Genomic DNA, 26208 nt, shown 5'->3' on the forward strand with positions numbered 1-26208 from the left:
ATTCCTTTGGGCAGCTACAGATAAGGAGAAATAAGTGACTGATTCTGGGTTGTTGGTTTGACAGTACATTAAACTGAGGTGCAATAGTCCTTCTCTCTAACTGCTGGTGTAATGCAAACTGCCTTGTTGCGGTGCATGTTTCCACAGTATCCCCTCACATTGGTAGCCTTGATGTGACTAGGTGAACCCACGAGCCAGCACTAAAGAGCAACATGTCAGGTAGCTGCAGGGCACAATGAGTGCAGAATATATATGCATAAAAAGGACTCTGGCTTAAGAGGTTTTGTCAAGTGGCTTGTGGAGAACAGAAAAGCATTCACAGCCATGAGGTATATCTTTGATGGCAAAGTTGTTCGTGAAAACAATACCGCTCAGGGTGTCAGAGGAGAGAGAGGAATCACTGCAGCTTATTGGTTAACCTCTAACACAGAGAGTTTTGTCTTCCCTCTTTCATCCTGCACATTAGCATAAATTAGTTGACTTTGACTTGCAGTGTTAATGATATGAAAAGAACATTAATTGGATGTCAACATCATTTCTAGAAAACATCTGAGACAGAAAAAGACTAACAGTCTAGAGCCAGGCTAGTGACTCTGTGACTGAGGCACAGAACTAATATAGTGACAGAAATTACTCTGAAAGCTGAAAAAGATTAGACATACACACACATACACACACACACACACACACACACACACACACACACACACACACACACACACACACACACACACACACACACACACACACACACTCACACACACTCTGACATGGGAGGGCAGGTGATGAGACGAGAGCATGTGTGACCACAGCAGCAGAGTGTATGCAGCGACGCAGGGCTGGTCTGTTACACACTGATGATGACACTAATAGAATGGCCAGCAGCCAGGAAGGGGAGCAAAGGAGCTGTAACCTAATGCCAGTACGGTGGCATCTGTGTGTCTGTGTAAACTACATTTCAGCAGAAGAGTCACATCTTGCCTGTAAAAATCATTTCAGCTCAAGAAATATATACTTATGTGCTACCATACTCAGGAGGCTCATGTTTCAGCTGTCTGTTATGGGACAGCCAGCATCTACAGAGTGGGGGCTTTAACTCAGAGAATCAAATGCACAGTTGAACAAACTAATATTTAAAAAAAAATAAGCTAAGTGTATTAAAGTGTATAGACACTAGGATGGAAATAACATTTAGAAGATGGTAAACACTTATCTGATAGAATATATCATGCAGCAGGTCATTACTCACATGCAGACGTAAAGAAACTGATAGTGTGAAAAATGAGAAGGGCAGAGAACATGTTGAAGGCCATCAGCTTCATTAAAGATCCTTGTGGACTCTGAGCGTGTGTGTGTTGTTCTGTGTGTGTGTGTGTGTGTGTGTGTGTGTGTGTGTGTGTGTGATCCATGTGGGGAGGTCTGGAGGTCTGGTGTGGTGTGAAGAGGTTGAACAGCTCACCTCCCAGTGACACTCACCGATGAAGAGGATTGGAAAGGTGATGAAGAGGAGAAAGACATGTGGCACCACATTGAGCGCGTCTAGGAAACAGCCGTTGTTCAGAACCCCTCCGTCCACATTGTAGGCCACCGAGTTATTCTCGTTCCCACAGAACGCCAAGGACATGGTGGAACCGGGACTCTACAGGGAACCGGCCGGAGGAAGAGGGGGAGGAGGAGGAGGACCAGAGAGACAGAGGAGAAACAGAGAGATTTAAAAGGGAGGCTCTCAGAGCATGTCGTCTTTTCAAAGTGAAGACTGATGGCTTCTTCAGTAGATCCCGGTAATTCCCAATGTGACCTCCTTCCTGCTCCCTCTCGAATCCAGCTTCCAAATATCAGATCCAGTGACTGAGAGGAGACAGAGGGAAGGAGGGGGAGGGAGAAGGGGGTCAGAGGCAGTCACAGTCCAGTGCTGCAGCAGCTCCCTCTCCTCTCCGGCAGGCTAAGCAGCTTCCCCAGCCACGCTGGTGAGAAACATCTGCATCCTTTCTGCCTGCAGTCTGCAGACATCCTCTATAACTGAAGCCTCACTTGCGCACAGCACTGCACTGCACAGCTCCACTGGAATGCGTTCACACATGCTCACACCGCACACACTCACACATGCTCTACAAACCAGAGCAGCGGCAGCATTCCGCAGTGCACCTGCTATTCCTGTCTCTTTGCAAACGAGAGCTCAGAGTCGACCTTAGAAGACGAGTGCGGAGTGTGCAGAGTGTGCAGGCGAGCTGGAGGACTGAGAAGCAGAGCCACTATAGGTAGGAGGGCGAGGGCGGGTGGGAACAGTGAATGATGATGAGAGAGAGAGAGAGAGAGAGGAGACAGAAGGGGGGGTGCAGCTCCTGAATGAGCAGAGCGATCGTCATACAAAGGTACGTGTGAAGCATGAGCAAGCACTCTAATCTAAATCCCAACAGCATGTTTTCAGGAATTACATAACTCTACCCCCCGTGTCATTGCATTCACATTATAGCTAAAAGAAAGCAGAAAGAGAACAGTGGTGACTGAATAACTAGGCTGCACACATGAAAAATAGTGACATAAAATATTAATGAATTCCCGAGATGGATGAATTGTGCATCTGATCCAGCAGGGAGAGATCCCGCTGCAGCCAGTGGCAGCTGATGTGTACAGGGGGATCAGCTAAGACCCACATGGGAGCAGATTTGGATAATCCATGTAACAACAAGGACAGACTCGTGGTTTTTTCTTAGTGGTTAAAATGATTCATGGTTAATGTAATCCATGCCATGTTGACCTTCACATAACAACAGCAAGGAGAAAAGCTTAAATGTATGATAATGTAATGAGCAGTTTACGTGTGTGTTGACACAGAATTGTCTGCTGCTTCACATGCATGGAAACTGGCTGTAATACATTTAAGTAAGAGGAAAAACAGTAAAAGATAATGTATTTATCAGTTCTTAAGCTGTTTTAGTTGCAGCGCCATTGGCTGAATTGAGAACCGGACTCAAAAAAGCAATAAAAAGATGCTTGTGCTTCTGATATGAACCAACCAGAAACAGACATTCAATTTGTTTTCCATTTAATGACTGACAGCTCCAAATGTCTGTTTGACTGCAGGTTTTTATTGTACATCAGACGTTGTTCTTCCTGTCTTAGCTCTCAACATTTTTTTTTCCAAACAATTACTGGAAATTCTTGCTACTTTTCCATTACAGCAAATCATAAAGTTGCCACAGGTATAAATAAATGTTAATTAAATAGTTGGATGCTTGAAGCTGTTGTGGAGCTTAACAGAACTGGAGCCTGATACTTCATGGAGAACAAGCAAACTTGCAGCAGAATAGACAGCGATGGCTTTTCACTAAAACAAGCACATAACTGGTCAGAAGGTCAGAAGCAATGAAATGCAGTAGAGACGGTAGGCAAAGCTGAGGGTGAAGAAATTCCTGTTGTCTTTCATTTTAACACCCAAGATGAAGAGTTCACAGCAACTGCAGCTCTCACTTGCTCTCACATATCAGTCATCTTTTCACTGGGAAGACCATAATTAAGCCAGTGGACAGTTTGGGTGAACAGTGGATTTTAAAAGCTTTTGAAAGACTGTTATTTCCACAAGCAAATGGATTCTGCTAAAACAGCACAGCATAGCAGGAACTTAGCTGACATTCTGTCAGTTTGAGTCACCAATGACAAGATTGTTTATCTTCATCTTTATCTTTGAACAAACTGCCAGCATCAATGCCTCAACTAAAGACATGTATGTATCATGCAGTGACTGTATAATTATTCTATCCAATAGCTGAGATAACTGGCTGGTTTGTAGTTCTGTGGTGCCCTACATCAGAGATTAACTCTTTTCCATCACAGGATCGCCTGGGGAGGGCTGAAGAGAAAAAAGAGAGAGGCTGGCTGGAAGAGCAGCAGGCACTCACACACAAACTTGAAAAAGAAAAAGAGCATTTAAACAACAGGAACTTAGGTGAATACAGCTACAGGGCACAGCTGAGGAACAATGCTTTCCTAAAACCATTAAATACCATTAAATAGGGTGACATCACTTTGTCATACAACCACATATATAGCAGACTTAGCAGGGCAGAGTGCTTGTGTGCGTGTGGCTGCTATGATTTTTGTCTGTGGGAGTGAAGTGAGGGCAAGAGGTGAATGATGAATCATGCATTACTTTGTGGAAACTATGTGAATCTACCTTGCAAGACTCTTTCTCGCCTCTACAGAGCAGAGAAAGAGGGCAGGGAGGTTACTTGTGCAGCAACCCATCTTTTATAAAACGTTCTCCATCTGGCTGTGAACATTTGTTACCATAATGTAACAGCCCTCCTGTGAAAACAGCACATCCAATATCTCACATTCTCCCATATTTTCCCTCCAGAAAAGAGCCCAAAATGAATCCCAGTGATGTATGATACCATTACAGTACATACAGGGATTCCTTGACTAAATGTGACCTAAAATGACTTGCAAGCATCATTAGATATATACCTTTAATCTACAGCCAATTCAGCTGTGTAAAATTATGCATGCAAATGAAAGCATTTCTGCCCCCAGTGGATATATATATATATATATATATATATATATATACATTATGTCTGTGTAATTAAGCAATACATCATGTCAAGAATACAAGCACTGTTGTGCAGCAGTGAAAGTATTGATCAAAGTGAGTGACCAGGTGACACAACCACCAGCACTTACCGGTTTATATCGTGAGATCATTGTGTTTCAGCTTCGTTTCCTTGACTCTTCAATATTGTCACATCCGTCGCTTGGATGTTAAAAAAGAAAGAAAGAAAGAAAAGGAGAAAACCCCCAAACTGCTTCTCTCATGTGCTGAGAGTGCAGCCGACTTCTTCCCGTCCCACTCGTGTTCGACCATCCGACCGAAGGCGGGGGTTTACGGGTGGAGGCAGGGCGCTGTCCACGGTGCTGAACCCGGGTGTACCGAGGTGGAAGGAGGAGGAGGAGAAGGAGGAGGAAGAGAAAGAGAGAGAAGCGGGTTGGATCTTCCACCTGGAGGCCACCTTTGGTCTCTGACATGAACCGTGTGACCGGCGGGTTACAGTGGCAAGGGGCGCTCAGCCGAACACAGGAGTCACGTATGCCATCATGTTGAACCGAGAGTGGGTGACTGCACGGAGCGGTTATGTAACAGCGAGGTGGGATGCTGCTGAGTAGAGCAACACACATGTAACATTACATGCTGATTGACCGGCATGTTCTGGTATGTTTTAGTATTTTTTTTTACCTAAAATTTACATTTACCACAATGGACTTTTGCAGGTTCTCTCAGTATAAGTCTGATTTAAACCTTGCAAATAATATCAATGTTTATTAAAGGCAGAATAATCAAAAGAGTGAGCGGTCTGTCACAGAGTCGCTTGATATTCAAGAAGGAGCACTATTGCCCCCTGTGGACATTTAATTACATATCTGTATGGCTCCCCATGGTTGCAATAAATCCATGGCCTTAACAGCAGCTAGGGAAGGTGAAGAAAACCATAAGTGAGGATGTGAAGCAGGGGAGTAACTTTGATTGCATAAATGCCATTGAAAAACCCCATCTAAATGGATAAAATCGAAGCTAATGTTTACATTGTGTCAGTCATGGACATAATGTTTTAAAATTACATTAAAAATGATTTAGCCTCGTTTGTACAAAGTAAAAAAGTAAAAAAAAAATAAGGGCAGAAAGCTTATGAGTGGAAAAGTTCAGGTCTAAAGGGTTTAAGATAGACATGAATCAGGATTATGTAAAACAGCTGTCCATCCAAGTAGGGGCCAAACTGTCAAAGAGTAAATCAGGACTTCAAGACACAAATCTAGACCCGAACCTGTATCTTCTTCTGCAAATGCTACTTTGCATTGACAGTGTTGGCTGTTTGACTCACGATTTCTCTCACAGTGACCACTGCATCACTAACCTGCGAATGTACTGTTTCAAAAAAGCAAAGCAGGGAATGCAGAAAATCAGTATACACAACATAGTACAATCTCTCAATTGTGTGGATGTGAGCAGCAGTCCTTTATTGGGCTTTGTAAGGCAGATTAGAGAGGTGTTATTGATTAGTTTGCCTGTTTTAACTAGCTCTTTATTGTTATACTGACAGATAAGTCACGTGTCTGAAGGAAGTATCAGCTTGGTCATGTCTATCTGAATGAGGTCAGCCATGTCCAGGCTTGACATAGGTGAAGAGGATTACTGGAGATGACTAAATATTGACAGGAGTTATGGACGATGATAATGAACATCAACTGCAAGGTGTCACTATGCTGATATATGACATAAGACTGATTCTCAAAGAGCTAGGTAAAAACAAAAAGACCACCTTAAGACTTGGTGTACAGATGGGAATCAAGATAAAGAGGAAACTATTTTATTTTATTGTGAATGAGATGACGGCAAATCCTGAAGGAATTGCCAAGAAACCGTCTTCTCGATCAGTGTGGTTTTCTTGACAGGCTGTTAATGAGACTAGAAGAACGTCCTACAGGAGAAGAGAGAGGAATTAATCAACAACAAGTAATTATCTCAGATCAACTTTTAGCAATTATGGACTGGAACACAGTTCTTTTTTTTTTTTACCATTTTCGCATTAGTCACTGCACATTGAGCACAACAGACCAACACACATGCAGGTGGATTAAATGATAATAAGGGCTTAAACTGAACCCAGGATTTCTTTTCCTTCCCTTTTTTGATTCAGGAATTTAAACTGCAAAACCCTTTTCTTTGGCATTTTTAAATTTTACTTTATGTCAACCTCAAAAATCACCTTGATCAGAGTCTCAGAACATATGAATTTTTCCTGTAGCAGAGCAGAAATCCTCGCTACAGCACCACCCAGTGTTTATGTATGTCAGAACATGTAACAGTCCTGTGGAACAACATCAATCAGAACAACTGCTGAAGGCTGGCAGGAGTCCGAGGCTGCTTTTATCAGTGTCCATGACCTGACGCCATGAGACAATACCACACATGTCATACATGTATGTATGTGTTTATATACGGCTCACTGGGTCAGGATTTGGCAGATATATGGTGGAATGGGTCACTGATCGCATTAGTTATAAATGTCTTCACTCAAATAGCATGGCTGTATCTTTGTAGAATGCATGCTACGGCAATAAAGAAATATTGCCTTGAGGCACTTTTCAAAAGGGAAAAAAAAGAAAAAGTGCATACTGTACACGCTGTGTACACTCACTGTCACGCTCGCTTTTCGTGGAACTAGCCAAGCTGTGGCAGTAACACATAAATCTGACAGGTGAGAGGAAACAGATACCAAAATACTCTATGGGTCTGTCTTCTTCTGATTGACAGGGAGACTGTCACATGTGCTCAGGAACGAAAATGGGGCCAAACAAAAACAAATGCCACAGCAAACATCCTCTCTGAGACGTGCAGTGAAGAAGAGGAAGTTTGAAGACTATGTCGATTACCAGGACGAGGGTGCGGTAGGAGGAGAGGGAGGGCTAGTGCTGAAGAAGGTAGCCGTGTCTGTACAGTGTTGCACTGCCTTCAAACACCTTTCTGTTCACAGTGGGACTGACTGATGCTGACTTAGGGCTGCATACACGTGCACACACATAATTGTATTTAAATAAGAGCAAAGATATTAATGATTATATGTATTTAGACTAAAAAAATAAAGAAGAGGAATTCTTACACTTCATCTTCATAGTCTTTCGGAGGGGAAACAGCAACCACAACATCGATCCAGTCCTGAAGGTAAAAAAAAAAAAAAGAATCCAATGAAAATATTATAATACGAATAGCTGCCTGACTGAGTCTGCAAGTTAGACCATGACAACAACGACAAGCACAAACATTAAATTTGGATTGATGGGGGTTTAACGATAATCAATACAACACCCTGCTGTTGTAGCTAAGGTAAATAATGTCTCTTTTTAAAAAAAAAATGGAGAATGGCATTTCATTGCGACACTAATCTGAGTCATACCCCTCCACTATTCCAGGCTCGAGCCAGAGAGTTTTGTCCCTCAGTCAATGTGGCATCAATCAGGATCTTCCCATTCACAGCCATAAGTTCATCCCCTGGTACAATGCCACCTGCAAACAGAGACATCAGAGACATTTCTCTCTCTCTCTCTCTCTCTCTCTCTCTCTCTCTCTCTCTCACACACACACACACACACACACAAGCTCCAGATGCTTGGATCTCTCAACTGACACAAGTAAAATGGTTGTCTCCTACAGTGATGCAGAGCTGTAATGGGGCAAAATGTCCAAACACACAGAAAAGTCATTAAGCAGGTAGGTATCACAGACTGGCATCCTGATATTGTGCCTAATGAAGCATCCTGTGTCCCTCCCTACATCTCACCATGGAGACAGTAATGATGGTGTAATAATAAAGTGGAAATTGCACATTCTGTACACACAATAAAGATAATGATTTACTTTCTATTCTCAAAGGAGGAAACATGCAGCAGATCTTATGTTTTCAACATTAAATGTATTTGCAGTCAAAACATGTCGCCTGAGATTTTGTTTAAGTGCCTAAACAGGAACATTGTACAATGAGATATACACTCAGTCGCCAATTTATTATTGTACAGTCGGTGTACACTTAAATACAATGATACATGTTTTATGGGCTGTAGTGTCGTTGAACTGTATTGTGTTATACTGAGAAGTGTTTCCAATATTTTGTCTGACCTCACCGATATAAGTGGGGGGAACAAAATATTAGAAAAGACTTGCCCTTAAACTAGCAATTAAGCAGTTGTGATTAGCTTTGATAGATACAGTAGAGATTTGTTTACAGACAGCTACAAGAAAATTATAATGTATTGGCATCAACACATACAGATGCACTCACTTATAACATTCATATCTAAATAAACAAAGAATTACACAGACACTAACAATAAAGGTACAAGACTGAAAACATACAGCACAAAGAATTCATTTTGAATGGAGGTTGGATTCGCTTAACTTAACATGAAGTTAAAGCATGAACTTTTAAAACCCAACTTACCGTGCTTATCCGCAGCACCACCCTCATACACAGAAGATATCACCAACTTTCCCAAAGGAGAGTCTGCTCCCCCCTCCAGAGCAAGGTCGAGCTGCCCAGCCTGCAGAGCAATAACAAAAACATCAGCACCGTCAGTCGTGAGCCAGAAAATCTTACCTGATGAATGACGAGTGAGATTCTTCTCATCAATAAACTGAATTATCTGAAGTGAATGCATTCGCTACCTTTTTGATTCTCAGCAGTCTCACATCTCGCCCGGCTATCTGGTCTGAGGAGAACTAATCAAAACGGGTGGGGGTGGGGTTGAAGAAAGAATAAACAGAGATGCCAACATAAAGGATGGGTTCCCACTCTTTGAATAGTTGAATGGTCAAGGTCAGTGATAAAATAACATATTTACAATACACCATGCATAGGCTATTTACAATGGATGACAGACTGTATAATAAACAGAGGACTAGTACTACTGGGAATTTACATCAGTAAAGTTATATACATTTTCTTTGGAAACAAACTGGCAATCTGTCTTATTCACAAAGCAGTCATCTAATTTTGCCCTCTCTGCTGTATTTACTGAAGTTAGCTTATTCAGTTATTCATCAAACTAGCAACTCAAGTTAACTTCCCTTTTAACTTCCCAAGTCAAGCTAACCAGGGCTTTCAATGCAGTTACATTGTGTATAAGAAAAACAACACAGAAGGAATTGGTAACATGTCTAAGTGTTTGATGACAAGACAGTTAACATACATAAAATGATTTTGAGTTTTGTGCATCTTTTAGTGTTGTAGTGATGCCAGTTTTAAGGCTGCCATGAAAATAAGTCAATAACACATTGTGTAACTATAGAAGCAGGACCTAAGAGCTGTTTGCTGTTCACCACTTTAATGATTCATATTTATTGCATTTTCTGCATTGCTGTGGTGTTAACAAGACCAGGCATACAATACCATTGAGTAGGGATCAAAATCTTCCTCGTATTTCTGAAATCCCTGAAAGAGAACCATCATGCAGTTAATTGAAACTGATCAATACGTCAATACAGAGTTAACAAACAGGACACAAAGGCAAATGAATTGCTTAGAACTCTCTACAAACATGAGCTGTGTAAAAAGTCACTGCATCAAATGCTGGTAAGATTTCCTTTGACAATACCACCCTGAATAAATGGAAACCATGGAGACACTCTGAGTCATTAATTCAAAAAGGACAGTGGCTTTTAAAGCCACCACCTTGATTTAATGACAAGGGTAATTCAGAGGAACACATGCATACACAGAAAATCATCCCTAATGATTCCTACCAAAGATGACGGCTATTTAATTTCATGGGAAGGGGGAAGGAAAGAGAAAAAAAGCTCTCAGAGAACGGACATCACATTTATCCATATATAATGACTCACAGAGCTATTTTTCTCACTGCAGAACAAACACTCATTAATCTAAGTCTTCATTTCCTGTTGTTCCACAGAAGCTCAAAATCGGACATAAAAAATGAACTCACATGGAATGTGTGATTGTATTTGTTATGGCTGGAGACAACAGCTGAAATCAGACGAAACAATTTAAGTGATGTGGTGTTTGGAATAGTAGATAAATCTAATGAGACTGATGTTCTCTGTCTCAACACAAGGTGAAGGTACATAAAAAAAAAAAGTCCTTTCTTTTACTAATGCACGCTGCACCAACCCATGTAGAGAGACAGATTACAACCTGGACCTCGGAGTCTTCTGTGAACCTTTATGGGACAGTGCTTGATGTACAAATCATCTGTTGCAACTAAAGATCAAAACTAATCACTGCAGTAAGACCGAAACACTGTGATATGCATTCCCACAAACTGTATGTTCAAAGTACCATACTACAATGTGCTTCAAATCAATGAAAGTGCAGTCATGCATAACCTACACAACTGGACCTAAAGGCAGTAATGCAGCCTACAGTGAGAGGACATAATGAAAAAATAGAGGAGCCATTACTGAGTCTCCAGTCAACCATGAGGAAACATGATGAACAAGCACAGACACAAAATGTGCAGAAAGAAGAACAGGACAAAAGCATTCAGGAATAATAACAGAGTGAGAGAGGTTTTCATAGGGATTACTTGTCGTTTGGTGTTTGATTTAAAGGACGAGTTAAAAGGCACCATCCGTTTTAGCATTTCTGGAGGCTGAAACACAAGACAACAACTTTTAGTGGACTTGAAAATAAATAACCCACTTCTATGCTCGACTTATTCTATCTATATCATGATTTTTAAAGGGTAACTTTGAAAAACAGGTTGAAAAACAGTGTTTTACCACTCTGGATGAAAGTCTTAGGTCTGTCTCACTTCTGACCACAAATGGTGACAGGTTTGGTCAGAAATGTGTGGTGCTACCCTTCACAACCATATCTACACACCCTGGGGAATACTTCTACATCACTGCAGCTACGTGAAAAGTTAAACCACTGGAAAGAGAATGCTATACACACAGATTATTAACAACAACAAATTCAAAATGTGAAATAATAACATAGAATTATGTGTCTAGATATATATTCCAATTCTGAGGTGAAGAGTTTTGATCAACAATACTTATCAGGTGGGATAGATTCATTTTTGGATTTTTGTTTTCTCCTGGGATTTGGTGACAATAGGCAAATTACAGAACACCACCAGCCTTATCCTTAAAGTTATTTGGTCTATTTGTTCTGCCTGATGAAGTGTGGTGACAGACAGAATTTCATGTTAATACTATACAACCACAGTCCTTGAAGAAAAACTAGACAAAGTATAATTGCATTCACAAGCAATTTTCTTTGATGTCAATATTTTTAACTTGAAAACTGTGTCTCAAAACATCAGTAGAATAGTTATATAGTGACAGCATTTTAGAGTAGGGTTGTTTACCAGCATGCTTACTTATGATCAAGGAACAACATGACTTAAAGCGCCCCCTCTTCAACTACCACAGTCATGGTGCCCCTCAGCAAAGCATTTTACCTCCAGTGGCTGATGGTAGAAGTGTGTGGCTGTGCTGTTCTGTTCTCATCTGTGAATGTGTGATTCTATTAATATTAGGGTTTCAGGACTAGAGGGTTGCTCTGTAGACTAGTACAATGAAAATGCAGTTTGACAAATAAATACTCTGCCGAGTTTCATTAGAGCTTACTGACGGGAAGAAGAATGGCTCCCCTGTGTGATCTAATAACCCCAGACTGGGTTTCTGTGAAACAGCTGGTGAGTCTGCAGGACTCGCCATGACTTGGAAAAGAGGCAGAAATGAATACATCAGCCAGATGATGGCATACTGTGTCAGATGTCTGAATGCTTTATGACCCTATTAAACTGAATCAAAGTTTTATGCAGGGAGTGGATTACTGTAAAGTGGTGCGTTTCATACCAGACCATCAGAACGGAGTGCAGGTCTGTGAGGATCTGGTCGGTGGGTCTGCGACTGCGGCAGCATAACAGGCTTAGACATGACAGGGGCTGTCTGACGCCTCTGGTTGGGAGGACTAGGAGCTAGTTGCTATTGGGGAAAGACCACGGTTCCAAGCAAAAACTGAGTATAGTATATGGAAGTCATTTTACAAGAAATGAAATGAAATTTATAAAGCTCATTTTTTTGGGAAAAAAAAAACAGGGTGTTCCCAAAACTTGACATACTATTGCTACAAAAAGAGACTCACCAAGGGCGTGCTTGAAGTGGAAATGTGACTGGCATGGGATGTATTTCTCATTACCTGAACCACAGTAAAATAAAAAGAATCTTTAGCCCCCAGGCCCATGCAGCACACCGCAGGAATATTGGTGCAACACACACCAAGACTATAACATGAGGCTTTCATCACAACTACACAGCATGCAACACCCCACTCAGTCAAACAAGCCACACACCGACAAGCAAACATCAATATCAACTAACTGCCCCTCCGAATGCATTACCCTCAACTTCAAGAAAAATGGAAATCAATGAAAGGCCAATTCAGTCATGCTATTACAGTGTGTCACTCTGTCTTCATGCATAAAATATCCCAATACATAAAACAGACCATGCACATAAACCTGTGTCGAATCCTGCAGCATTGACAATGCATTAATTCTGAGAGCTATCTACATATTTCTTTGAAACGGCTGATGCAACTTTTCTTCATAGATTGAAAAAAAATCAATTGGACACTCGTAAACTAAAGCAATAACACAGCAAGGAAAAGCCAGTCTGACACATCACCCCTCTCACATGAGAATCTCTAACCTTTGGACTAGAGGGGTAGGACATTTCACTGGTGTTCGACGAGTAAATCCCTCCTCTCGGGAGATAGCCACCTGCCTCCCACTCACTCCTGCGCTCGGGAGGACTGGGAGGGTGTTGGAGGTGATGGTGATGATGCTGGCGGTATCCGCTGAGGGTGCCTATCCGGTCTTCAGAGTGTTGTGGAGGTGGGGGCGGAGGGGGAGGTGGAGGTGGTGGAGGAGGAGGGGGCGGCGGAGGAGGAGGCCGTGGAGCCGGTTGAGGGGAAGATGGAGGCCACGATGACTGAGACGGAGGAGGGTAGTGGGAGGAAGGTGGGTTAGGGAGATGGGTTTGGGCAGGGTGATGCTGAGGGTGAGGCTGTGGTTGAGGCCTGCGTCCCTTGTTGGTCAATGTAGATGGGGCAGAGGGAGGTTTCCTAGCGCTGGGTGGAGACGGAGGTCGGCGCTGTGGCGACGCTCGAGAGAGAGGAGGAGAGTAGCTGGGAATGGTAGGGTTCAGCTTGGGCGAGGGTGGAGGGAGAGGCAAGGGAGGAGGAGGCTGGCTGGTACTGGGCTGGGTGGGGGCCAGTCTCTTCAGAGGGCCCCTCAGGCTCTGATCAACATCATCCAGGTTGATGTCATCCAGATCAGTGGTGGCCAGGTGGAGACCACCAGGGAAACGCTTCACCTTGGGCTCAGAGGCAGGAGAGCGCGGCGGGGAGAGCTTAAAGTCACAGTGACATGAAAAATGTTTCACCTTGTGTTAATTATCCTTTTAACCTAATTAACAATTCATGCTTTTTACCCTCCTGTCCCTTCCTACTAATTTCACTTGCAGGAACAATCACTTATCTTTTTTTGTATGAGTGTACAAAAAATGACAGCTACAAATGCACTCACACCATTGTGAGCAGCTTCCCTAATGTTTCTCTTGTCATGTAACTCATGTAACATAACATCCAAAGTGACATGACCTGCTACATTTTACTCCGTAACATCCTGTCTGAACCATAAATATTGAAAATGTGGGGAAAAGTCAAGCAAGATCAACCATTTTTCTAAATATTGGTGTAGACCTGCATCAATGCTGTTATCAGAGCTTTACTCATCTCCTTGTAACAGTAAAAAAATGACGTATTACAATTTAAATTTTTGTGGTAAGACAAAAACATCAGACAAAGAGAGAGGTTTCGACAGAGTAGGTCTCACTCTGTACCTCTGGGGATTCGTTCTCCACACAGGAGATCTGCTCCAGCCGAGTCTGACAAAGACGCTCCACCCAGTGTTGCACTTTCTCAGACTCCTCTAGGTCCTCTCTCTCCGTCTCTGAAACCTGGTACAGAGGCAGCATCAGGCTACATGCATCAGTCACTCAAACACCCGCTCACACAGTCAGCTGTCACATAACCAAGACGGGTGGCAATTTAACTAAAGTCAAAGCTTGAAACATTGAAAGCAACGTTAACTTTTCTATTTGGCGCATCAGAAATGCCAATCAATCCAAACCAATGGTTTAATCCACATTGTCAATTTCAAGCCCACTCTATAGCTCACTTGAGTAAACACCTCTTTTCATACCTCCTGAACCAGCCTATTGATCTTCAGTTGCTTCTCTCGTTCATACATCTCTTCTTTCTCCTTGGCCAGTTTCAGCTCAAACTCCATCTCCTTCTTGCTTTTTCTCTGCTCCTGCAATGTGTCTGTGTTTGACACCTTCTTCTTTTTCTTCTTCTTCTCTCCTTTCTGAGGTGTCATCAGTTAGTCAATATAAATAGCAGGGGACAAACAAATCTGCCACTGCAAACCACACACTTCTACCATGACATGCACAAATAACTAGTGTCACCATACTGTGTACGGCTGTGAAAACCACAGTAAACAACTTAAAGTTTTAGAAAGAAAAAAAGAAAGAAAACTCTGGTCTGAAATATATAACCACCTGTCACGATGAGAAACATTTAAAAACAAGACGAGCGTTATGCCAGACTTTCCTTTGTGACAACTCTAATACCACACTTAGCTCACACAGCTGACAGTACCTTGCGGATCGATGGCAGTTTCCCCTCATATCGATAAAACCAGCCAAATGCTGAGGATGGAGACGAACATAGGTCATTCTCACAAGTATGTTATATAAAAAACAAAGTTTAAACAACGTCTCAGCAAACTCCAAGCAGTGTGCCCATTTGAAAAAGCAAGACATTAAAGAGCCACAACACAGCATTCAAAGGGAAAAAATGACCCAGAGTGATCCATTTGGGCAAACTCTTCTTAAAAACCAAATGAACAAAACCAAAACCAAATTTTTGGCAGCGTTCATTATGAAGATAAAGTTATCTCCAATTGTTACATTTTGGTTGTCAAGGGAAATCTAGCACTGGTCTGTGTGAACGCTGGTTTGCACACACCCCCCCCACACGACAGCTGTGACAGCGCACAGCTGAGCCTCCGGACTTACTTGTCTGTCCTCCTCTTCCTCCTCGTCTTCCGCTGTGAAGGAGCAGGCTTCAGCAGCTTAGAGGTGAGGCCATAACAAGCAGCACAGCACACGGCAGTGACAGTAAGACAGCATGCAGGGAAAAGGAGGAAATAAGGTGAGATAAAGGAGAGAGATACTTCTAAAACTCTGTGGTTTCAGAAGAAAAGTAAATAAATACATTCAAGAAGTGAATAGAAGATCCATGCATTTTAAGGAGAAGATTCACTCATGTGTCCTTACGAGAGCTCTTGGCCTTTGGAGTCGGGGTCGTTTTTATATCAGGTGGGGCAGGCGATTTGCTCTTTGGAGTGCGGGGGCTCTTAGGGCTCTTGGGCCTGTCTTTGGTGCCCCAATCCTCCTCCCATTCTCTGTCCTGCTTCTTCTCCACAGCATCAATCCTACACAGGGCAAGACAAGTAATGAGATATGTAAGATATATTATCAAAACAACACTGAATTTGCACTTTATAGACAATTAGCTGCATACTTCTCCATCTCCTTTTTATAGCGCTCCTCTTCATCTGCAGTTTTCTGAGAAATCTCCATCTTTCGCCTGTTAAACACAACATAGACACACAGGTTTCAACATAAAACTCTATCCACGCAGCATGCTACAGAGCAGGGCTAAAAATACAGAATATATGACTTTAATCCAGTTATGGCTGCTATTGAGAGCGTCAACCCCCCAAAACACGACATGCATTTCAAGTATTCATCCCAAGATATTGCTGGCATGAAAGCAATGAGAAAATCTAGTGTGTCCTCTGAATTTATTAACGCCTGCGAAAAATGTGCAAAGCATTCACTAAAGTGAACACGAATCTATATTATGATGTAGCTACAGAGAAATTATGGGAAGGCCCTCAGGTTAGGTGAACAATCACAGCAGGTCATGTTTACTTTGCTTGTACCTGATTTATGTATGCTCAGTTGTTGGGTAAATGATTGATGCCTCTGTTCAAAAGCAAGCAGGCCATTTCATGCCCTGAATTTGAACTATTTGAATATTTGAATTAATTCATTGGAAACTCTGGGCACTGAATGAGAGGTGATGTATGAGGCTGGATACAAAGGAGGCTGACTCTAAAATGCACAGAGGGATTTCTGGAAAACAATTCGTAATGTCAGTCAACACCTTTGCTACTGGGTGATTTGAGTTTCAGATTGGCCACAAATTGATACAGTATTCCCCAAGTTGATTACTGGACCCAGTGGTTGGTTTACTTTGTGCATATTTCTGAGTTCAAATCAAATTCAACTTTATCCGACAGCTCTGCAAAGACAGCACCACTCTCTGAATAATCAGAAAAACTCAGCCTTCCAGCTGTTGGTGACTAAAAAGCTACCAAGCACATGCTTGGTACCTTTTTAGTGTGTGGCATGGTTGTGTCGAAATGTATTAAAATGTCAGCCAATTTCTCAGAACAAATAGTTGCTTCTAATCAGTAATGCCTATTTATAGGGACTATTATACTTCCTGTTTTCTCAATTACTGTTCTTCAGTTTAAGGATGAAAATGCAGTGGTTGGTTGGGCAGCCAGAGGGGAGGCTACTTAACTTGCAGAGCTACACAGCATTTACTGTATGAAATATCCACTGCAGTCGCTCATCAGTATCAGTATTATCATTACTTCTGACATCTAGAAAAGGGGTCAACATCATCAACGTCATCAAAACAATGTCATTTCAATTTGGGTTGCGTCGATGCATTAAGTGATTTCCTCAAGAGGCAAAAATAAAAACAGGGTTGTTAACTTGCAATCATTGTTTTTGGGGGCAGTAAACACAACATTGTCATATTATAACCTTTTAAAGTTGATATGGCAAACATGTTAGCAAACAGTCCAATATTCAATCTCCTTTAGACTCTCTTTTATTTTCCTATATGTTTCTCTTTAGCTGTTAAAATGCTCCACTATCAGCTGGACACTAACTTTGTCTGTGTGCTGTTTGGTGCAAGGTAAGAAGAGCACAGTGAGTTTGTACTATAACAGTGAGCTGAAAGCCGCTAAAACACTCCATAAAACTACGGAAAACTGCAGGAATGAGGAATAATTATTTGTTAGTTTGTCACTATGAGCAACACCGTTTATCACAGCATAAATGTTTTTTTGAACCATTGTTAGTATTAAAAAATGATCTGAGCAGCAACATAAATATGACTTCCTCTGTAGCTTTGAGCTGTAATAACTATCACCTGAAGGTTGAGTGACAATATCTTTCGGAAGTGAATCAGATCAAAGCAGTGGATGAGTATGAATAGACAACAATCTGCCATTGCGATCAAGCTTATGTCTTTTTTGTGATTACATTACAAAACAGGCTATACACTATAACTCCCACACTCCATGCCACACACTGCAGGACAAGGTTATTTGTAAGAAGTTTTCAACTCTTCACTCACTGCCTCTCCTTCTCCTGCTGCTCTTTAATGATTTTGTTGGTCTCCAGTGCCACCCTTTTCTGATGCATCAGCTCTTGTCTCTCCAGCTCCCTGCGGGCCTCCACTGCCAGACGCTCCTCGTCTGTCATAAACAACTCACTGCCCTGAGAGAGTGACAACAGCCAGAAAAATTATCAGAGAAAGAAATCGAGTACAGCTGGGGTCCTCAAACTTTCTGGCTCTGTAGACCGACAGACAAGTCCAAACCAGTCTCCCGGACCAGGGAGAGAGAAGTCTGTGTTTGTCACGTAACATCTTTGAAGTTTAAATTACAGCCTGAGAACCACTCATCGATGGCATGTGAACAATTTCTACAATTACTATATATATGCAGAAACAAAAACCTATAAGATACATAGAAGTAGAAATACTTTACTGTATAGATTTGTAATCATTTATTGTTGCAAAAATAACTGTATGGGAGGCATGAAAGACAAATATTTCTTCAAGTACAGTTATTTTTGCTTTAATGTCACCTGTCACATAAAAAATATTGGCTCCTTTTGGAACACAGCCTTCAATTTCAATAATAGTGCATGTACTGGATGTGTCAAAATGAAGACACACACACACTTACACAAATAAATCCATCAGACAGTCACAAAAGAAAACAATAAATAAGATTGGACTTCTTGTCTCAGTTAAGCAGTCACTGTCAATAAGTCCTAAGGCATACAATCTGCCCAGTGACATGTCTGATGATAAATGTTGTTCCTGCAGACAGCCAGGTTGAGGAAACGCCTCGGTAATGGGATGTCTCCAAAACAAAACAGCACATTTATCTGTGCGATGCAGGAATGCGAAGCGAGTAAAGGCAGAAGTTTGTGTTCCCACAAACAACAGATGATCCCTTCACTATTTTTTTTTCCTGAGAGAAATACATTTCCTCATGCTCCCATTCACAAAATAGGAGGAACAATTCTAGACATTTTATATGCACCATTTTGTTGAGCCATTACCACTGCGTCAGGATTATAACTTCAAAAGTCATTAAGATTTTTACTATGTATTTCTTTGTGATTTATCAGTTAATTGATTAAACACATTTTAAATTTTCCAGAAACTTGAGGATCTGTGGGAAACACTCTACATGTAAGAAAATAACAGCAACATGTGCCACCTAATCCAGGGTTATTCATTTTAAATGTGCAGATGTGGGTATATGTATCCCAAACCCATATGCTGTGTCTTCAAGTGTATTTAACAGTACTCACAAGAGTTTACAGCAAAAAAAACCCACAAGACTTATGTGAGGTGAGGTGCAGAAGAAAGCATAGTGTTGAATACTATTATTATTAGACATAATGCAGTTGATGTACTTACAGCTCCTGTCAGAACAGTAATAGTCAGACTCCTGCTGCTCTTCAGGACTTTCACAGCCTGGGAATATAATAACAAAAGATTTCAAGTAATGCAATTAATTATAAAGATTATAAAGGTTAAGGGGAATATGTTAACACTCTATGTGTATTCATCAGGGTGTGAAATCATCACTGGCAAATACCAGTAAATATTAAAAGCTCAGCCACTTTGGTAAATAACCAAATGTCCTGGGTTTTTTTTTCTATCTCAAAAACATTTTGGCTGGTTAAACACTAATTTGGCTGTGGCTCTTCAGCTCAGTGAGTAAAGCACAGAACAAACACTGCCAGTGAAGAGGGGTTTAACTTCCACTGGCATGATGAGTATCGTAACAACAGATGCCTTCATGTAGCTGAAGTGCTTTGGATAAAAGGACAAAATATACAAAATCTACATAATAAAATGACTGATAAGATTTGAACTCATCATAAATCATCGTAAGTGGATAAATAATTAAATGAAGCAAAATTCACCTCTTTGTGGTCCACATTGGTGAAATCCACCCCGTTCACCTCCACGATCTGGTCTCCAATCTACATTTTGATATGATATGAGACACAGATATAGTTCACAGCAGGCAGGAAAATGAGTGTCAACATTTCACAGAGGTCATAGAGATCACCTGAAGTCCAACTTCTGCAGACAGGGAGCCTGGCTTGACATTACTGATGTAGATGCCAGGTTTCTGGGTGGGACCACTGGATATGCTGATGCCCATACCCTTCGTTCCCACAAGACTGAGGAAAACTTTCTTCTCCTTGATCTCCTTCCCTCCGATCGATGCTAAGCCTGCAATGCTGTTTTTTTTCTCCTGGGAGGTAAAAGGAGAAAGAATAAAAGAAAGAAAAGTCAATAAGCTGTCTGCTGGTGTGATACAACTTTTGAAACTAACAAATGCCATGAAAAAAACAAAAACAAACTCTGTCTCTTACCCCCGACTCAGACACAAACTGGTCAACAAACTGCCACTTCAGGGGCTCATCTGATGAGCTGGAGAAATGTGAAACGTAAAACAGAACGCAATAGAGCAAAATGTCACTTAACAATGGTAATTTACCATGTTAACTATATTACCTTTTCACTGGGATCATCCCCACATCTGCAAATATGGAAAAAAAAAATCAAATTAAATGAAAGATGCCATTGATGTTGAACAATATTCAATTGAATGCACATCAGTGATGCTGCTGTGGTTGGAAAATGAATTTGCGCTTGACGTACGCCTGACTTTGAGTGACACAATCTTCTTCGTCTTGATGAGACTGATGACTTCCTCGTGGATGCATGAGGAGATGGAGTATCCGTTGATACGCACAATCTCATCACCAACCTATAAATCACCACAAGATTGAATATCAAGAATGACACATTCACTTTCAATCTATCGAGTCATTTCACAGATGAAGTTATTGCTTCTCTTGTAATGTACTTCTCTGTCAACTGAATAAACCGGCCACTATGTGATCTATTCATCTGCATGGTCTATTTACATTTTTGATGTTTTAGCCATCTGGGTGATGCTCTCAGCTAAAGTGACTTACAATCCCCCACCAAGAGCAAAACTGCCATATTCTCTACTGACTGTTTCTCTGATTTATGTCCAGATATTGGACAGGACCATCCTTGCCTAAGATGTCATTCTGAAGCTTTGTCACAATACACAGTGACTCTGATCTGTATTAAAGCATCTATATAAACAAAGGGACATTAACTTTTCTTTCTCGACAAGACCAGTGTGTTTTAATTAAGTTCCATCTAGGTGAATCTGGTTCAACATTCATTGACAAACATTCAGTCCCTGTGAGAGTTTAACAAACATGGTGCTTCACCCCACCTAGTGGATGCTGGTATTATGACACTGACACTGAGACAGTGGCCAAGGAAAATGAAAACAATTTGATTGACTCAATAGACAAAATAAAATTATACTATACAACTATAGTGACTACAAAATAATTGTTTTACATACATATAGCTCTTTATATGGTACTTTAACTAAAATGAGAATTTAGTGTTTCAGAACTATAAAGGACATTTAGTGGTATAAAATGAAAATAAAAAATATATATCACGGTTGGCTCATAGAAATGTACCTGAAGGCCGACATTACCAGCCTGACCGTCTTTGACAATCTGTGATATGTAGAGCCCACAGCCAAACTCCAGACCTCCTCGGACACTCAGACCCAGTCCATCACGATGTGTCCGATCCAAACGCACCTCTTTGAGCTTCCTGCTCATTCAGGAGACAATACAGGATGTATGAGCCACATAACATTTTGAAACGGAGAAGGTGGATGGTTTCATTATGAAAACCAAAACAATACAATGCCATGCTATACTCACCGTGACCTCTTGGGGGTGAGCAGGTCGTACTCCACCTGGTGTTTGAGGGGGATGAGAGGTCGGATGGCGTCAAACAGGGGCAAGCGCTTTGGTTCATTGATTACCAGCTTCAGATCCCCCACCAGCACTGGCAAATCCATCGACCTGAGAGACGGGTTTCAGGCAATAAATGATGCACATTTCTAACTGACAATAGTTACATTCAAACAGAATTGAATAGGGACAATATAAAACAATTTGATACAAACACATAGGAAAGTTCTGAAACCCCTGTAAATTGTTTTGCTAATTTGATTTATTTGTTTACTATTATTTTATCTTTTTTTTCTTGAAATAAACTGACTATTAAAATAATTTCCTCTGACCAAGAGCACTGCACTGTGGAGTTTTAGGTTATCCAAAGGTGCTGTTTCAGAGGCTTCTCTGACCTGACAAGAATATAATTCTGGAGATAACATTCAATACTTGCATTGTTTTTTCGCATGAACATAGCCAGGCTTTATCGTGAATGGTCACAATTAGAGATACTGAATGACACTTTACTTTTTACACATAAAAGTACATGTAATCGTAATGGCCAGCAGAGGATCTCATGAGCCAAAATATCATTCAAGTCCTCCTCTAATCTTTCTTTTCTAATTCAAATACATAGCAATTAACTATAATTTCTCAATGGTGATGGACTGTAGAATCCAGTCTTCTATCTTTTACAATTCGAAGAAAGACAAAAGGCAATTAGAACAGCAATTAAAGCAGCAAAGTAAAAGCTACTGTATAAAATTTGTCCTCCTGGCCTTCTTGATGAATTATTAATAGGTGCCATTTCAGCTCTGTTTGGAGGATGAACATAAAAAGAGCTTTTGTGAATAACTGGCCAGGCTTGTCGAAGCACAGTGGAAACTGATCAGAGGCTTAACCAATCGGGCCACAGGGCTCTGCCTCAGTACGAAGATTAATTGAAACCTAGACCACTAGCCCCCCGCCCCCCCAGGCTTCTGAGACCAGGCTGTTATCAGAAACCATGATGAAGAACACAGGTGCATGTGCATCAGAGCTGACTAAGGCAGGATTAACGGCTATTGATAATTAAACATGTAAAGTTAGAGATAAGTTAATGGAAGTCAGAAAAGGCATTTGGGCATCATTTCACCTGCAGCTAACATAAGACAAGAAGGAATTCCTCCAACACTTGAGGCAAATGAGAGCAAATGTAGCCTTTCATCGTAAAGTTTACTGTTTTTTATATTTGTATATGCAGAAACATTATATTACTGGTTAAAAGAGGCCATTATTTAACAACACAGCCTATCCAATAACTATCCACAGTTTATTCATATAGAAATATAGAGGTGTGAATTTACAAATGTAAAACAAATAAGAAAATGCAACCTGCTCACAGACACACTGAGTGGTGATGGATGCTACTCACTGGTGATACATGCGGAGGACATCATACAGGTAATCCTTCTCTGCTTCATTTTCAATCAGCAACTCCACCTGCAAGACAGGACAAACATCTGGTGCCATCCTTCTACACTGCTGAATCAGAGGAAACGTCAGCCCACTGACACACACTGTACCTCTCTCTTGTGGTGCTGTCAACACTGCAGGGGGCAAGCCGTCTGTGTGTCTGTCTCTGTGTCTGTGTGTATGTGTGTGTGTGTGTGTGTGTGTAGGAGTCATACAAACCTGATGGCAGCTCAGCTGCAGCAGGATAGTTTTGAGGAAACGCCTCGGCCAATCACTGATGTAACACATTTCCGTCTTACTGACTAAATCTGTCCCAAGTTAAGCTGTAAGCTTCGCCCCTAACCTGAGTGGCTTGTTTCTTTATTAGAGTGAAAAGTTAAGATAAAACCAGGCTTTAGGATGGTGTTGCTCCTTGGAGTAAAGCAGGTGTAATGGGCTGCCCTTCCCTAACTATCAAACCACTGGGAGGGAATAATGGCAGAACAGCTGAGAGGAGGCAGCAGTGGGAAGGTCAGCAGTGTCATCTTACATCTCAGACACAAACAGAGGTGAGCATTCACACCCAACATTTTCTCTCTCTCTCTCTCTCACACACACACACACACACATCATCATCATCATCATCATCATCCAACAGTGTGAATGCATAGAGAGCAAAAACACATGGACACATGCACATTAAGACACTTCTGTAGTCTAATAAACTACACTCCATGGTCCCCTACTGTGAGGTCATTGCGAAGTTGTGTGGTGACATGACATTTATGACTGTCATAAATTTCTCTCGCTTAGGGCAGTGAAACACAGCCAATGCCAGCCACTCCTGCAGCCTGAACTACATGCAGACTTTGGCACCATAAATCCAATAAGATAAGAGCTCACTGGCCAGTCAAATACCAATTCTGAAAAGCACTGTCTGGTTCAGAGATTTGGACTGTTTTCACAAAATGAGATCCTAATGTGACATTTACACAGATTGCGGTGCATACTTAAACCTCCAGAAATCAAAATCAACCTTTAATTGAAGATTTTACAGTGAAGAAACACAATAATTCAGTTCTTCAGTTTGAATTAGGACAGATAAACTGACACACACATTCAACCAAACAACTAAACAGAGATTCAGTGACTATGATAATGTCCCCAAACAGAAACAAAGCCTGATTGTGCTCCCATCAGCCTCTAATTAAACCCATAAATTGTCCCATGTCTTCCGCTCAGCTGCTCGTCTCTGACATGGACTAGATTATCTAATACTACGATGCCCTTTATGAAGAGCCAACAATATGGGACCCTGCCTGCCTGTGTGCAGCACAGATGGCTGTTGGTGATCCCTACATGCTCTGGGGCTGAAAACACCCTGAACATATCATGTTCCCTTTCTCTGTTATCTTTTACTCATAATTATCTTTACAGGGCTTTACCTATTGCTGTAATTTGCCAGCTCCAGCCAGAAAATACAGTATAATTTGAGTTTAATTCATGGAACTATACATCATGGATCCACATAACATTTATTTAATCATGTTATTGTTACTGGCCATGGTGGCCTCAGCTGGATGTTTACATGTGCAAGAAAAGGTATCAGCCACTTTACAAAAACAGGCAGGATGTCATAGAATATAATTGCTATGAAAACACTGTGGCTACTTACTTTTAAGCCTTAAAGGAAACAAGGAAGATTCAGATTATACTCAAAAACGTGTGCTAGTAAGTACCATCTAGCAGAAAGTAGGTACTATCTAGCAGAACAGTTGTGTGAATATTTCTCTTTAAACAGCTAAAAGAAAAGCAGTTGTTTCAGTTGAATGGGAATCTATTAATCTGTTAGCAAATCTAATAGCTCTGTCTATATTTCTCCAATTGACTTTATAGTAAGTGATACACTAGTGATGAATGAGATTTTAATCCAAAGGCTATCACCATATAAATTCTAAATTATATATTTGATTTATTAACATCATTTTTAATTTACTTTAAAATATGATATTCTTTTAAAACCAATTCTTGAATAATTTTTAGCTGCTGTTTCTTTTTGTAAGGCCTGTGTCTGCGCAACATCCCACCGGGAGAGACACCTGAGCCAGTTAAGTGACAACCAGGTAGACAAACAGTTTTTTAAAAGAGCTATTTAATCAGTGTCCGACGAGAAAAATGTCGGTATCTTACCTTGTGCCTAAATTCCCGAGCAACTTTTCGCTCCATTGTTGAGAGAGAAAAAACGGCAAACGGTCAAACGCTAACTCACTGTGTCGATGAAGTTTGTCAGGATTGGACCTGGACCGGGGTTTGTCGTGTCAAGCTAAACGTTGTTAGTTTCCGGTTATGATTTTCATAGTAAAACAAGGAGGGAAACTTTTTTGGTAATAAATATGGCCATGATTAACATAAAAAAAAAAAAAAAACATGTGACCTGACTCTAAAGTATACAACTTGTGTACACTTCACGTTCTCTAGTCTAATTCTTACTTCAATTTAGCCCTTTATTTTGACGGGATATCCGTTTAACTTCAGTTCCTTAACAAACTTGATGAAACCGACGACGTTGGCATGTTACCCATCAGTTATCTAGACAATTAGTTGTTTAGATGTTTCAGTAGACACACAATAATTTATCTACACTGCAGACACACTATTTTAAAAACATTTTTTAAATCGCTGAACCTACAGAAGTAACATTTGACACAGAAGAAGCTTCTAATGACCTCCTGAACATCATAAATCATGGTAAACTTTTTATTCCAAAAAACACAACTTACCCACATGTATCACACAAATGGCATCACAAATTACGTGGTTATTGTATTAACCACTCCACATATTTATGTTTAATAGTGGCCGCTAGTTGGCAAAATAATATCACCTTCGTTCCGTATCCCACGAAGAAGACGAAGAGGCGTAAA

General features: G+C 41.0%; 2 protein-coding genes across 2 annotated transcripts in view; both read right to left on the reverse strand.

Moving 5' to 3' along the window:
* The window catches only part of abcc8 (ATP binding cassette subfamily C member 8), a 53533-nt gene extending 48718 nt beyond the window's left edge, over positions 1-4815 (reverse strand). The window contains exons 1-2 of the mRNA XM_022754299.1: positions 4684-4815; positions 1477-1639 (exon numbers count right to left, since the gene is read on the reverse strand). Of these exons, the coding sequence (XP_022610020.1) occupies positions 1477-1639; positions 4684-4704 (184 nt within the window). The 5' untranslated portion in view covers positions 4705-4815. The remainder of the gene's footprint in view (positions 1-1476; positions 1640-4683) is intronic.
* Positions 4816-6014: 1199 nt separating this feature from the next.
* On the reverse strand, positions 6015-25560 carry ush1c (USH1 protein network component harmonin). Its single transcript, XM_022754583.1, has 20 exons — positions 25475-25560; positions 23265-23332; positions 21836-21979; positions 21584-21722; positions 20712-20820; positions 20565-20589; positions 20423-20480; positions 20113-20301; positions 19964-20023; positions 19452-19508; positions 18090-18232; positions 16173-16238; positions 15926-16083; positions 15665-15720; positions 9939-9980; positions 9215-9268; positions 8991-9090; positions 7950-8059; positions 7656-7711; positions 6015-6473 (listed from the first exon to the last, which is right to left on the reverse strand). The coding sequence occupies exons 1-20, from the start codon at positions 25508-25510 to the stop codon at positions 6461-6463; spliced, it is 1683 nt and encodes a 560-aa protein (XP_022610304.1). The 5' UTR covers positions 25511-25560; the 3' UTR covers positions 6015-6460.
* Positions 25561-26208: the final 648 nt, after the last annotated feature.

The sequence above is a fragment of the Seriola dumerili genome, unplaced genomic scaffold, assembly GCF_002260705.1.
Source record: "Seriola dumerili isolate Sdu_G_001 unplaced genomic scaffold, Sdu_1.0 BDQW01000219.1, whole genome shotgun sequence".
NCBI classification, from domain to species: domain Eukaryota; kingdom Metazoa; phylum Chordata; class Actinopteri; order Carangiformes; family Carangidae; genus Seriola; species Seriola dumerili.

What these genes read in the sequence shown, in the direction of transcription:
- ush1c (XM_022754583.1), bottom strand. Translation starts at nt 25,510, where the DNA reads ATGGAGCGAAAAGTTGCTCGGGAATTTAGGCACAAG. An exon ending in GGGATGATCCCAGTGAAAAG is followed by an intron (nt 20,481 to 20,564) that starts GTAATATAGTTA and finishes ACATTTCTCCAG; the next exon opens with CTCATCAGATGAGCCCCTGA. An exon ending in TCCAAAGGCCAAGAGCTCTC is followed by an intron (nt 15,721 to 15,925) that starts GTAAGGACACAT and finishes CTCACCTCTAAG; the next exon opens with CTGCTGAAGCCTGCTCCTTC.